Raw genomic sequence first — 13,868 nt, forward strand, 5'->3', positions numbered from 1 at the left:
TTGTCCCTTTTCATTTCGTCAGGCTGACCAAACAGAACCTCACGTCGCTTTAGGCTTCTGTCCCGACTGCACACATTTCGTGCAAAGAAAGACAACTGTTTTGGCCATCATAGAAAAACTGCCCAGAGGGTCAAAGAGGGTGAGGACAGCTGTGAGGTTGCTGAAGAGAGGAACCAGAGACAGGCAGACAGACAGACAGGCAGAAGAGACAAAGAAAGATCAGTAGATTACATTGCAACATATTGTGGTTCATGAGCGAAAACCATACATGCATATTTTGTATTCATATTTTTATATTTTGTTGCTCTGGGGACAATATAATCCCTTGTGATATAGTTGACATATGTAAGTCACTTTGGACAACAGTGTCTGCTAAATGAATACATGCAAATGTAAATATTGGCCCCTGCAGGCTCTGAGAGAGGAGACAGTACAGAGGTGTGTTCAAATTTAACAGTGGCGAATGTTTGTGTTGAACATGTTCTCTTTGAACAGTTAAATTTGAACGATTTGGTGTTAACATTCCATTGCAACGGTAATTGCATTGTTGCCTTCGTCAAACTCACGTCCAGTTCCACTGTATGTTCGTGGAGAACTACCTCCTCAGACTGTTAGCAATTAGGGATGTAACGATTACCGGTATAATGGTAAACCGCGATAAAAATGTTGACGATAACCATTACCGTTTTCTTTTGAAATATCATAATTATCACGGTTGATTACTGCGGTGTTGAAACCGCGTGTTTAATCCTTCCCAGCTTATCCGAGCCTGCTTTTGACATACAGTAGGCCTGGTACAATGAAACAAAACTACTGATTCTGTTGTCTAATTGATGGTTTGAACTGCGATTCAGATTAGGCTACACCGGATTTTTTAAAAAGGCGGAACATTGTCACCAAAAACGTGCACTGTATCATTTAGCCACTCTGTGTCTTTTTATGCTCATTAAATCCATTCCACTCACATTATCAGCAGAACACAGTAGCCTAAAGTTTTATTTTGAACACTTACTTTGGTCTCACTCATTGGATCCAAATAACAGAAGTAGCAAACTCCAAGTCAGCTTGTGTAGGCCTATCAGTGCTTTCTGAACATATTGAACACACTTTTAAAAATACTGTGATAATACCAAAAACCGTGATAATTTTGGTCACTATAACCGTGAGGTTACATTTTCATACCGTTACATCCCTATTTGCAATTGTTCGCAAACGTTCGCCGAAAACTCAAGGCTAACGGAAAACTGTTTGCAAATGTTCGCCACTGTTATGCGAATTTGAATGCACGTCAGGTGTCAGGTCAGGGGAGACACAGACCTGGCATGTGACACTGAGGCATTATGAGGTCATAATTTGGTACACATCAGAGGGTACGCCCTAATTCCTTCCAAAGCCTCCCAGAGTGACAGGGGGTGCACAATATTAAGGCCTTGCTCTGAATATGCAGCAAACTGCATGGGCCAGTCATTGGAGAGACCCATGTTCCTAGGAGAAGATATAGGCTAGGAGGTAAACTCAGACTAGGCCTACTACACAAAATTCTCAGACAGGACCTAGGAAACCCTACTGCCCAACATTCCAAGAGATGACATATAGAGCACACACCTACTGGACAAACTCCCCTGACAGGACCTGGAAGAACCTAAGGACCAGTGCCACACAGAGCTAGCAAGACAGCTTCACCACAGACCCCAGGGCTGCCACAGTGGGCTTGATGGTGGTCAGTGTAGATTTAAACAGCACTGAAGCGAGCACTGATCACAGACAGGTGGAGAGAACCGGCTATGTGTGTGTGTGTGTGTGCGCGCTATAGACCCTGGGTCCGTTCAGAACTGAGAACTGAGATAAGAGAACAAGCCTCAAGCTCGAGAGTGACACTTACTCGTTCCTCATTTCCCTCAGGCTTGCGAGAGTGGAGCAGGAGAGAGAGAGAAAAGAGAGAGAGAGAGAGAGAGAGAGAGAGAGAAGAGAAAGGTGGGGAGGAGGACACAGGCAGATATGGAGATGTAAAGGAGAGAGAGAGAAAGAGAGAGATACAGGAAAGAGAAGTGTTAGAGAAAGAAAGAAAGAAAGAAAGAAAGAAAAGGAAGTAAAGAATAGGTGGAAGACTTCTGAGAGTGAGAGGTGTTAGTGTGTGTGTGTGTGTGTGTGTGTGTGTGTGTGTGTGTGTGTGTGTGTGTGTGTGTGTGTGTGTGTGTGTGTGTGTGTGTACTCTTCATAAAATGAACACACCGCACATGACAGCTCTGAATAGAGATGCGGGTCATGATAACGCTTCCGCTTTCCTGATGCATTATGGGAAAGTTACAAAATGAAACACACATCATTACCACAATGACCACAGAGTCTATTACTGCCACTAAGAAAACCCTGACAATGCCGAGAACAGGCAAAAATAAGAATCTAAAGCAACAGTGGGCAAGCAACTGTGTAAGGCATGAAAGTAGATAGGACCCGTTTAAACAAAATAATACTCCATAGTGCCTCTTAAAGTAATAACTCATGAATAAATTACATTTGTTGGCACAGTCTGTTGCTTGTTGAGGAGAAACACCTTCCCTCAGAGAGCCTTTGAGGGAATACAGAATTCAGAAACCTGTGCAGGGCCACAGTAATGATTATGTTCACTGGCAATGCGACAGCTGACAGCGCCATCAACACAGTGTTGACAGAGTCAATGAAGGCAGGCCATAGGTGCCGAGTGTGATATGTGAAGTCACGGTGAGCGAGGTGAGCTTCCTGTTTTTACAGTCTATGCTCCCCTCCAGCCCAGCCCAGCTCGCCGACTCACCCTGGCCTGGGATTACTAATCAGCGTGACGCCGTGACCTCCTCTTCTGGATTAGACCACTGGGAGAAGATGTGGGATTAGAGCTGCATCTGTGCTGTGGGCTTGAAGAACCGGTGGACGCACACACACACACACACACACCCTTAAACGAGCCTGGCTTGACTTATGACCTCGTTACGATCACACCAGTCAGCAGTGCAGCATTCCATCTCAAAGACCAGCCAGCCTTTGCTGCATGTCCGACCGCATGTCCAGCCTCTTAAATCAAAAACAGCTAGATTCTGTAGAGAGAGAGAGAGAGAGAGAGAGAGAGAGAGAGAGAGAGAGACGACGCACATACAAAGAGGAGGAAAAGAGAGAGATGAAGAGTAAAAAGGAGTAAAGGAGTGAGAGAAAGGTGGTGAGAAAAGGAGAGAAAAGATGAGAGGGCGACGAGGACACAACAAGACAGACACTAGGACACGGACCTGACAAATAGACAACAGACAGAGTAGCTTTGCTCCACATCTGTGCAGTGCAGAGGGGGCAGAGATCTCAGCTCAGTGTTGCTGCTGTGCAGACTGCTGTAAGACAGAGAGACACAAAGAGATGCCGCTGGTCTGGAGTCAGTTAAGAAGCCTGAGGGACTGTGGATGGGGGATGGGTACTGTATGTGTGTGTGTGTGTGTGTGTGTGTGTGTGTGTGTGTGTGTGTGTGTGTGTGTGTGTGTGTGTGTGTGTGTGTTTGGCAGAGCTATGCTCCTTCTGCTGCTGCTGCACAACTTGCGTGAGAGAGTGACCCAGACTCTGAATGGGACCAAAGATGGGTGAAGAGGGGGATTAAAAATGCATGGCGGGCCATCGGAGATGTGAATGGGGGGGCGAGGGGAGGTGTAGATGCCCCGCTGGAATCATCCTTATGTCTCTTTTCTTCTGACCACTCTGAATGACTGCTTCCAAATCCCTCTGGTGCAGTGGGGTAAATCTGGGTTCTCGAGCAGGAGAGGTGACTTCACAGACAACACAGCTGTGCTTCATTCGAGCTGACACCAGAAGAGACAGAGACCTCTCCTCTCCTCTCTCCTCCTCTACTCACAGTCATTCACCGCCTCAGAGACACACACACACACACACAGACACACACCTGACCTGTCGCTCTGTGGTGTAGATGCAGAAGATGAGAGCGATTAAAAATGCATCGCTGTGCCAGACATGACCGGAGAATAAGCGTCTGAAGGCTACTCAGACACAGGCCTACTAGTCTGGCAACGCCAGACACACATATGGACCGTGCCTCCCTACCCAAGAAAAAACAGAGCTGACGACGTAGCCTTGGGTTACAGTTTACAAAGCTGAGGAGATATATAGTTCGCCTAAGCTGACAGGTTATGGCCTATGGTTATCGCTGAGGAGGTGGACTATAGTTTGCCTAAGCTAACAGGATACACATTTCTAATACTAGCCAAAACAAGGACATGTTATTGTTTCATTAGATACCAGTCCATGCTAGCACAGATAACCTAATTATGGATAAGAGAAAGAGCTTGTGCTAAAGAGACCTAACTATGCTGACTAAGCTAACATTTACATTCACATTTATTTATTTAGCAGACACTTTTATTCCAAAGTGACCTACAGTGCCTATAAAAAAAAGCACTCACCCCCTTAGTTATTTCCACTTTTACTGCTTTTATAAATGGAATCTTAATCAATTTAATTTGGCCTTTTTAACAATAATTTACCAAAAGTATAGCCTAAATAAGACTCTGCAACTCCGAACATTCACCTTGTTGTCTTTAAACCATTTCTCTGTAGTTTTCGCTTCGGCTCATTGTCTTGCTGGAGAGTAAATCATCTCCCAAGTCATAGTTCTCTTGCAGACTGAATCAGATTGTCCTCCAGGATTTCCATATGTTGCTGAATTCATTTTACTTTTACCTATACAAGCCTTCCAGGGCCTGCTGTCGAGAAGTATCCCTACAGCATGATTCTCCCACCACCTTGCTTCAAATTAGGCATGGTGCGTTTTTGGTGATGTGCAGTGTTTTGTGTCCTCCAAAAAAATAGCATCTAGCCAAAAAACTAAATTTTGGTTTTCACACCAACAAACTTTCTTCCAGGGGATGTGGAAATGAGAAAATTGTGTTAAAATTGGCCGGATTTCTCCTTTAAGTGCCTTGATCAAGGACACAACGGTGGAAGCCGGGAATTGAACCCACAACTTTTCAGGATACTGCATGCTTGCCCAGCTCCTTAGCCACTACACTAGCACTGCCTAACATGAACTGCCCTATCTCCACTGTCACCACGGAGCAGATGATTTAAACAGCAGCTACATTCTGGGATGTCTTTTAAGTATGTGGTTTAGTGATAGACCTGGGTAAGCTCACCCAGAGGAAGTGATAAACCTCCTAACAGCAGAGCCCTGTGGCTTCATTTACATAGTGAAAAAAAGCAGAAAGGTCCTTCTTTTAGGAGATTTACCTGTTACCACGAGTTAACTTCACAGCAGGTTTGTCATTAAACCATGTTGTACATTTAAAATACCAACCAGGTCTCAGGGATAAACTGAAGCGAGGAGACCATGGAATCCAACTAACATGGTTAGCCCACCATTCCAGAAGCAGCAAAAAAACAAACAAAAAAAAACACAAAAACGTCACTATGAAGCTTGGCAGTTTTGGCAGTAGCAGCTACACACCAATAGATTAACCACCAGCAGCACCGTCCAGCAGCACCGTCCAGCAGCCCACGGTAGTGAATTCCTTTGGGCTGACTGACCCGTGTTCAGTTCACGGTTTGGACAGTGCGCTTGATGGAGGGAAACGGACAAAGCATTTGATGACTCTGAGAATGACATCACCTCCTTAGTTTTGTGCGATGTACGTCTGGACAGGTCTGGGGGCTGAGTGAGTGTTGCCAAAACCAGGAGAGGAAGCCACCAGCAGAGGGAAAGAGAGAGGGAGAGAGAGAGACAGAGAGAGAGAGAGAGAGAGAGAGAGAGAGAAAGATAATAGAGAGACAGAGAGAGAGAGAGAGAGAGAGAGAGAGAGAGGGAAAAAGAGAGAGAGACAGAGATGAGGAAAGAGAGGAAAGAGAGGAAAGTCCCATTAACTGAGGAACTGACTGCTGAGTGGAGTCAAAGAAAGCCCAGTCTTGGGCCACATGTGAACCCCCCCCACGGCACTAATGGGACAGTAATGACATTACATATACTGGGGCACTGCTGTGAGAGAGTGGGAAGTCTCTTGCTCTCTCTCTCTCTCTCTCTCTCTCTCACACACACACACTATTTCTGTCTCCTCCTTTCCTAAATATACATGTACACTCACACAAACAATCTTGTTCTCTCTCTAACATGCACACATAAGTATACAATTTAAAACCTCTCCTTCAAGCTTTCTTTAAAACACAGCCTTTCTCTCTCTCACACACACACACACACACACACACACACACACACACACACACACACACACACACACACACACACACACACACACACACACACACACACACACACACACACACACACACACACACACACACACACACACACACACACACATTCAGTCTTGTCCTAACAGGAAGGTGCTGTCACCAGCAGCCACATGCTCTCTATTAGTGTAGAGAAAAGCTCTTGCATGAGTGCTGCTGCAGTGAGTTAGTGTGTGTGTGTGTGTGTGTGTACAAAGTTAGGTGTTAGGATGTGTTTGTTGAGAGAGGGGGTACTGGTTAGTGAATAGAGTCCTGTGTTAATGAAGGAAAGTGTAGACATTTGTGTCCGTATGTGGCTGCCGGTTTAACACCCTCTTGTGTGTGTGTGTGTGTGTGTGTGTGTGTGTGTGTGTGTGTGTGTGTGTGTGTGTGGAAGCTCCTTCTTGCAAATTACATACACACCGGTTCGCCTCTGGTCCAGCATTTGTTATTTGTGTGGAAATGCAACCTCTGTGTTTGGGTCTTTCCCTTCAGTGGGCCGCAGAGTGGAAATGAAAGCAGGAATTTCTCAGTGGGCTTTCCTGCTTGGGCGAGCATCTGAGCAGTGTACGTGTGTGTGTGTGTGTGTGTGTGTGTGTGTGTGTGTGTGTGTGCGTGCATGTACGTGTGCAAGCTCCCTCTTGCAAATCACATACACACCGGTTCGCCTCTGGTCCAGCATTTGTTATTTGTGTGGAAATGCAACCTCTGTGTTTGGGTCTTTCCCTTCCCCACTAATACATCCCAGGCCCTGAGATCAACAGAGGGAGCTGAAAATAGCCCGGCTCTTTGTTGGAAACTTCTGTACACAGACCCGACTCCCCCCTGGCTAATCCTCCGCACTCCGTTCACACACTGCGCCGGCCAGGCAGAAGCATCGTCTCACACTGCAGCAACCATGTGCAGCGAAGAGGGGAAACTACTGGGCTGAAACCTCATAGCACTTTTCTGGCTGCGGTAGAAGTAAATATATCTAATGCGGTGGGGAGGGCACAGCAATCAAACTGAGATGTTGCTATGGAACTAGTCGTGCTGACACACATACAATCACCACATGCTTAAAAGGTATGGAGGTATGGTACTGCTCACAGAGCCTGTTTTAGTGTTGGCCTGTTTCATATAGCCTATATCTAGTCTGAAGCTAATGATGCAGTTAAGGCAACTTTTGGAGCAATGTTGCTGGGCAAAGTTCCTAAGTATTTCTTTATTGGGTACATTACCATTAATATCGGGTATCTTTTTTTAGAAGTAGGCTACTTTAATTATCAGTAGGCAAACAGACATGCTCAGCCAATTAGAACACATGGAACCGGTTTATGTGGTTGCCCAGCAACATTTCACAAAACGTGGCCCCATGTACGTCATCACCTTAAGAACCGCTGTGGACCAGCCTAGAGAGGCACCAACACTACGTAATGAGTGCTGAAATCTCACCCAATTCCGTTTACATTCATGGAACAAGCAGTGCAGATCCATGAGCTACTGTACTCTTGAGCTGATCTTGTGTCGATAGTTTGTAAATGTAAGATACTGCAGCCTAGTGCTTCCACATGGCTTCTGACCTGTATAAAATGAATAAATAAACTACTACTGTAGTGCAGACTCATGTGGCTTGCTCCACACTGCTGCTGAGGTAAGCTGCTAGGCTCAGCAGTGAGGATGCCCTTTGGGACGCAGTTGAGGCCCACGACTACTAGTCCTCCCCGTAAACAATGAGCGATTGTTTGCCTGCGTGCGGACACTTCCTGAGAGGATACAATGAATCACAAGGCGGTGCAACCGCAGCAGCCAGCGGTCCGAGAGGTCGAGCCTGGGGGGGGGGGGGGGGGGGTTAAAGGGCAAGGTGGATGCTAAACACACGACGCAAAACAATGATAACCTCTAAGGAAAATATTTTCGTTTTTGTTTCATAAGCAGTACCTTTATGAGCCTCACTGGAACCACTGAAACACTTAACCCTCAGAGCTTAATGCAGTGCACACACAGCAAATGCTGTGTTCATGCCCGGAAAAGCACAACACATGGCCTTCGGGCGAAGCCCCAACAAAGCTCACCCCTTGGCCCACTTCATGTGTGAGCCGTATGCTTACGCATCTGGAAAATGCTCTTTTCATAGCAACAGCAGCGGTCATGCTGTTTGCTCACAGACTGTGATGACCTCCTAATACAGTGCTTGGACGCCAGTTGCACGCACACACAGGCTAGAAGAAGGGGGACATTAAACAAGGTGCTGCGCTAACTCAGCTTCACCTTTAACCTTTACCAACACAGAGGCTCTATCCACTCCTCACATTGGCCCTGGGAGAAAGTGAGTGAGAGAGAGAGAGAGAGAGAGAGAGAGAGAGAGAGAGAGAGAGAGAGAGAGAGAGGGAGAGGGAGAGGGAGAGAGAGAGAGAGAGAGAGCGTTCAAGGAAGCCTTTGTTCCAATCAGCTTGCCTGTGCAACAACATGGCAGTGCTCATGTCTGCCAGGATGTTAAAAAAAAAACAACAAAAAAAAACACAGGGACACAAAATTCTGCCCCGTGGGACAACACACTACTGAACACAGTAGGCCCAGAATAACAGGGTCGTGACGGGTTGGGGGGTGGGGGGGGTTGTGGTGTGTGTGTGTGTGTGTGTGTGTGTGTCTCTATTGGTCCCTTCTCCTTAGCGTCCTCGCCCGCACCCGTCTGGGGACTGCACTCTGCGAATGCCCCCCTCTAAAAAGATGCAACGGGGGAGGCTGGATGAAGTTTCCACTGCGCCCTGCCCTGGACTTCCCCACTGTCTGAGAATGCCTGAGCAACATACCCCTTCGCTGGAGTGCTGCTATCAGACTGCCTTTTCCCACACTGAAGAACATGGGGGGGGGGGGGGGGGGGCACTGAACAATGACAGATGGAAAACCTGCCCTATATTCTATCCAGACAGACACACTGGATTCTTTAAATAGAAGCTGCATGAGAATACTAATTAATGCCCATGTTGAACAGATGAAAGGTTTATGACTGCCCTTACTCCTAGTGTAGAATAGGACACTATTTCTGTGCTGTGTCCTCATGCTCCACAACACGACCTGACTTCCACTGACAGTGCAGTGTGTGTGTGTGTGTGTGTGTGTGTGCAGGCGGTGCGTTACCTTAAACTCAGACATAGCCAATGACTCAGCTGACCTGAGGGTGCATATTGTGTCTGCCTCACATCACAGAGAGAGAGCCCGACCAAGACAGAGACGAGTAAAGGACATTCACCAATCCGCTACAAAGGGAACTAGCCTAGGCTAGCAGGCTGTATGAATAACTATACTGTATGGTAGTTATCCACAATATGGTAATGGTGCATTATGCTGTGAATGAGTAAAAGTTCAGAATGCTGATAGAGGGAAAGAGAGCACAAAGTAAGACAAGCAGCCAGACAGACAGACAGGCAGACCTTAGAATAATGTTTAGAAGAAAGAGATGATGGGCTTTTCATTAAAATACACCCTTTAGTTGCTATAACTCTGCCCATCAGCTATTCTTGACTTCTTTCTCACCCTCAGCCTCTTGGAACAGCTAATGTGATCCATATTCCCACAGAGTTCTGAGGGGAACCACGCTTCAGCAGCCCAGTCGTCTACTTCGCCTGCTGGGAGAAGAGGGGCACGTTCGAGCTCACAGATCCGCACGGCACACCAAACTGGACCACCGCGGCCTCCGTCTCCATTTCCTCCAGGGAGCGAAGCAGGGCGGGGCAGTGAGGACGCTGGCCACCCGGGCCCTCTGGCCCTCCGTCCTCCGCTCCGAGGAGCCCCGCAGAACAGGGTGAGACAGTGAGTCACCGAGGCCCCGCTCGCCCTCATCCGCCAGGCTGGCAACAGCAACAGCAGCACAGCCAGCCGCCGTGCTCGCAAGGGATATTTTATAGGCGGAAGCTCTCCCTCTTTCCCCCTCTCTCTCTCTCTCTCTCTCTCCCTCTTTCCCTCTCTCTCCCCCAACATCCATTCTCCCTCCTTACAAAAGTGCTTAATGTTTCGTTCCACTGTTAACTGCTGTTGGACTGCACTGCACTACATTCTCTCTACAATGACCACTATCCTACATCAGATCTGGTACAGCCTCTCAAGGATGCTGGTGCAGCACGATCTGTCTTCCTCTCAAGGACCAACCAAAAGCAGAGTGTTTGCTACCCCTATTGCACTGTGGCCTACTTCTGCTGAAGTGGGCATCTGTGTACTAGGAAAGGGAGGTGACCAGTGTAGGGGAGTGTTGAAAACCAGTGTAGGGGAGTATGTGTGTACTTGGTTAATCGAGTTTACAACAGAGGCGTTCTGAGCTGTGAAGACTGGCGGGCAACGTGTGCTGCTGCCTGCGTTGGTGTCTGAAAAAGAGCAAGGACTAGGCAATGACAGCACACGGGAGTGGCGTGGCTGTCTCCGGGGAACTGACTTCTGTGTTCTGCTGCCCCACCTCGCCTACAGCGAGAGGAAACGGGCCTTGTAACCGCTGGTGATGCTTCCTGTTCTAGCCCCGGCTGATTTGTGTTTGTGTCACTGCATCTGCCGTGATTACATGGGGGCTAATGAAGGCAGTCATCCAGAGAACTCCATGCTACACACGAACCAGAGGCTAAAATGTGAATCAGAGTGGTTCATGCAGTGCAAGATGAGGACAACACTGGTAGCGGCCTCTGTTCACATGCAAAGCGACTACATCTTTGAGTTCACCGAGCAGTCTCTCTCAAGCAACATCACGAGATGCCACTTAGCTCAGTAGACTACCCTACGTAAAAGTCCCTAAATAAAAAAAGCACACAATAAAAAGTCGCCAAGGAGAAGGGCACTGAGGGCCACATATGCTACCAAGTCGTTAAGAGAGGGACTGTGGGACTGATGATCATTCACACCCATCTACAAAAGTTTGAAGGAGGCAGAAAAAGTGTCAGGAAGTGTCGTTCCTGATGCCAATGAAAAATGGCAAAATTACAGGAAGATTTGGATAGTCCAGTAATTTTGTGAAATCCAAACTCGAGGCTATGTAAATAATCTGGTTTAATTTATAGCGCACTGTCTAAAAAAGTATCTAGTTCGCATGACAGGCAGGGGCAATCCACTGACAGTGGATTGCAATCCACTAAAAGTTAATTCATGTAGCTTAAGTTGATTACCGAAGTGTTTCAAATAGCGAAGTGGGGCATCTAACGTTAGGTTTCCAGTGATATGATGATATTCTGGGCACTGTGTGTTCATTTGCATTTGAACGAGGCTAACAGTCCCCGAAACTACACACGTAGCGATGTGCTATGAGAAGAGGTTTCACGTTCTTCACAGCTAGCTTTCTACAACGAGTGGTTACCAAACAAGACGCTTACTGATAACTTAACGAAGAAAAAACACACTGCTTAGGTGACGTTAAAGTATCTGAGACCGAGATCAGTTGATTAACAGCAGGTACAGGTTTGAGTCATTTGAACAACTCTTGTTCAAAGTTAGAATGTGCATCCGTCCATCCATCGAGAGGGTTTTCTAGTCTTCATCACAAAGGATCGGAAAGCCTTGTTCTATTACCCTTACGACGCTAGCTAGCGTTACTGCTAGCTCCCGACGTTGTAATAACTCTAGACACTAAAAGCCAAAAGGCAACTTACCTTTTTAGATGTTTCTTCTGCACAACACGGCAGCAAAACAATGATCTCTTTGCATTCTTTCGTCGCGCGTATATGGATAATGGTGGAGGTGGCTAGCTCCGTGTGACAGTGATGTGAGTTAGGGCGTTCATAGCGGCACTGTATCAGAGAACAGCAGCTACATAACATTCGCTCGCTCCACATGCCACGAACAGCAGCTGTCGGAATGCCACTTGCGACAGCCTCGTACAGAGCAGCTGCGGAAGACGGTAACTTTCACACGGGGCTAAATAAAACGTAATTTAACTGAGTAGGTGCGTTCAGTTATCCGAGTTAACAGCTTCCCACTCCCATAACTTGAATGTTGAGATTCTCTGTCCCCGAAAGTCAACCACAGAAATGAGTGGGTGTGGCCTTGAAGCCCTTGCGCTGGTTTGCGCTGGTGATAAACGGAATAAAACCCTAAATTGTGAAAGACTGCCTTTGCAATTAGTTAAGCTATGTAAACAGCAGTTGTTTGGGCACAATGTCCAGAACACATTTTTTCTTCTTTTTTTGTGTCGTAGGGTTGTCATTATTGCATTACCAATTAGGCTACTGGTAGGCTATTCATAATTAGGTTAGTTAATAGCCTATTTCTGACATACACATAGCCTATTGTTTTTTAATATAGTTTCAGAAGCGACATTGTGATTTTCTATTCTTTCACAACTTCTCAAAAAGTTCTTGTTCCCAACTTCCTGAAATAAATAAATAAAGAGACTAAAAGTAGACTGACTACAGTGATGTGGAAAAAAGACATGGTATTTTTGCGCCTCCTTGTGGTGAAAGTGTTAAAGACTGTGCGCGTCTCATTTTATGGAATTTCGTGGCATTGGAAATAAAGATAATTATCTGAATAAATGCCTGCGACGTTGGCTACACTGATTTGAAGTTTAAAGTATTAAAAATGTCTGCGTCCGGATTTATGGCTTAGGAGACTTAGGAGGCATTAGGCCTATTGTGGAGTGTGTCTATCTACTGACATTTATACAAATTTGTTTTGGTGTACCCATGGTTGAATGTTTTAGGGTAGCCTATATGAGAAATATTTTCAGTTCAGAGATATCAAATTGACCATATCTGATGTCTCATCATGTCTTTTTGAAAATGATAAAAAAATGAATAATTTATATTGGAATAGAAGTTCTGAGGGTGGTTATGTAAGCACAAACTTTAGCTAACTTGTCAGACAGTCATTTGTTTATTGTGTGTGTGACACTGATGACATTGAGAAAGACTTTTGTCATGGAAAAGCAGAAGCACTTCATGAGTCATTACACCAAAAACTTGATGCCTGAAAGACAAGAGCTATCATTACTCTGCCTCACAGAGTGGTTTCAACCCACAAAAACAACACACACACACACACACAGATCCAAAAAGGATGCATGAGTTTCGAAGTAAGAATGGCTTCCAGGTCATTACAGAGACTGCCTCTAAGTGTTTTGCAGTCAGAGAAGGGTAGATCTGTTGGAAGCCTGTGGAAATGTCAGCTTTTATCACAGCTTGAAAAATTGAATTGATTGATATGTTTTGTGTACACATAAAAATGTAAAGTTAGACTACATAGGTCAAAATAATATTTAATTCCACAATAGGCTAAGAGGCTAAACTGTATTTCATGCCTCTATGATGGTAATTGTGCGGTAATCTAGTCTTCTATTAGTTCTCTATTAGTTGTGGTAGCCTATATGTGTTTCTGCATGTGTTGCATTTGTACCATAACACATAGTCTATCCTATATGTGTGGTGTGTGGTGTGTGGAAGAGCATATGTGGAGTGCAGTTATATTGTATGGCACCATTGTGCCAAATAAATAAATAAACAATTAAATGATAACAGTAATAACAACAATTCATTTAAGAAGTACAATAAGTAGGCTATGATCAAGGATGTGCAAAAATACATCAAAATGTATTTTCAAATAAAATATCAAATAACCTGATTTTAAGTGTATCAAAATAAGCCATGCCATGTATCAAAAAAAAAAAAAAA

The 13,868-nt window shown here is 45.6% G+C and overlaps 1 protein-coding gene across 1 annotated transcript in view; it reads right to left on the bottom strand.

The window, feature by feature from the left end:
* si:dkeyp-19e1.3 (USP6 N-terminal-like protein) overlaps positions 1-12,262 on the bottom strand; it is a 29,795-nt gene extending 17,533 nt beyond the window's left edge. Inside the window, 2 exon segments of the mRNA XM_042110011.1 lie at positions 1-160; positions 11,853-12,262. The exon segment at positions 1-160 is cut by the window's left edge and continues 8 nt beyond it. Of these exon segments, the coding sequence (XP_041965945.1) occupies positions 1-14 (14 nt within the window). The 5' untranslated portion in view covers positions 15-160; positions 11,853-12,262.
* Between the last annotated feature and the right edge of the window lie 1,606 nt (positions 12,263-13,868).

The sequence above is a fragment of the Alosa sapidissima genome, chromosome 11 (assembly GCF_018492685.1).
Source record: "Alosa sapidissima isolate fAloSap1 chromosome 11, fAloSap1.pri, whole genome shotgun sequence".
Lineage (NCBI taxonomy): Eukaryota > Metazoa > Chordata > Actinopteri > Clupeiformes > Clupeidae > Alosa > Alosa sapidissima.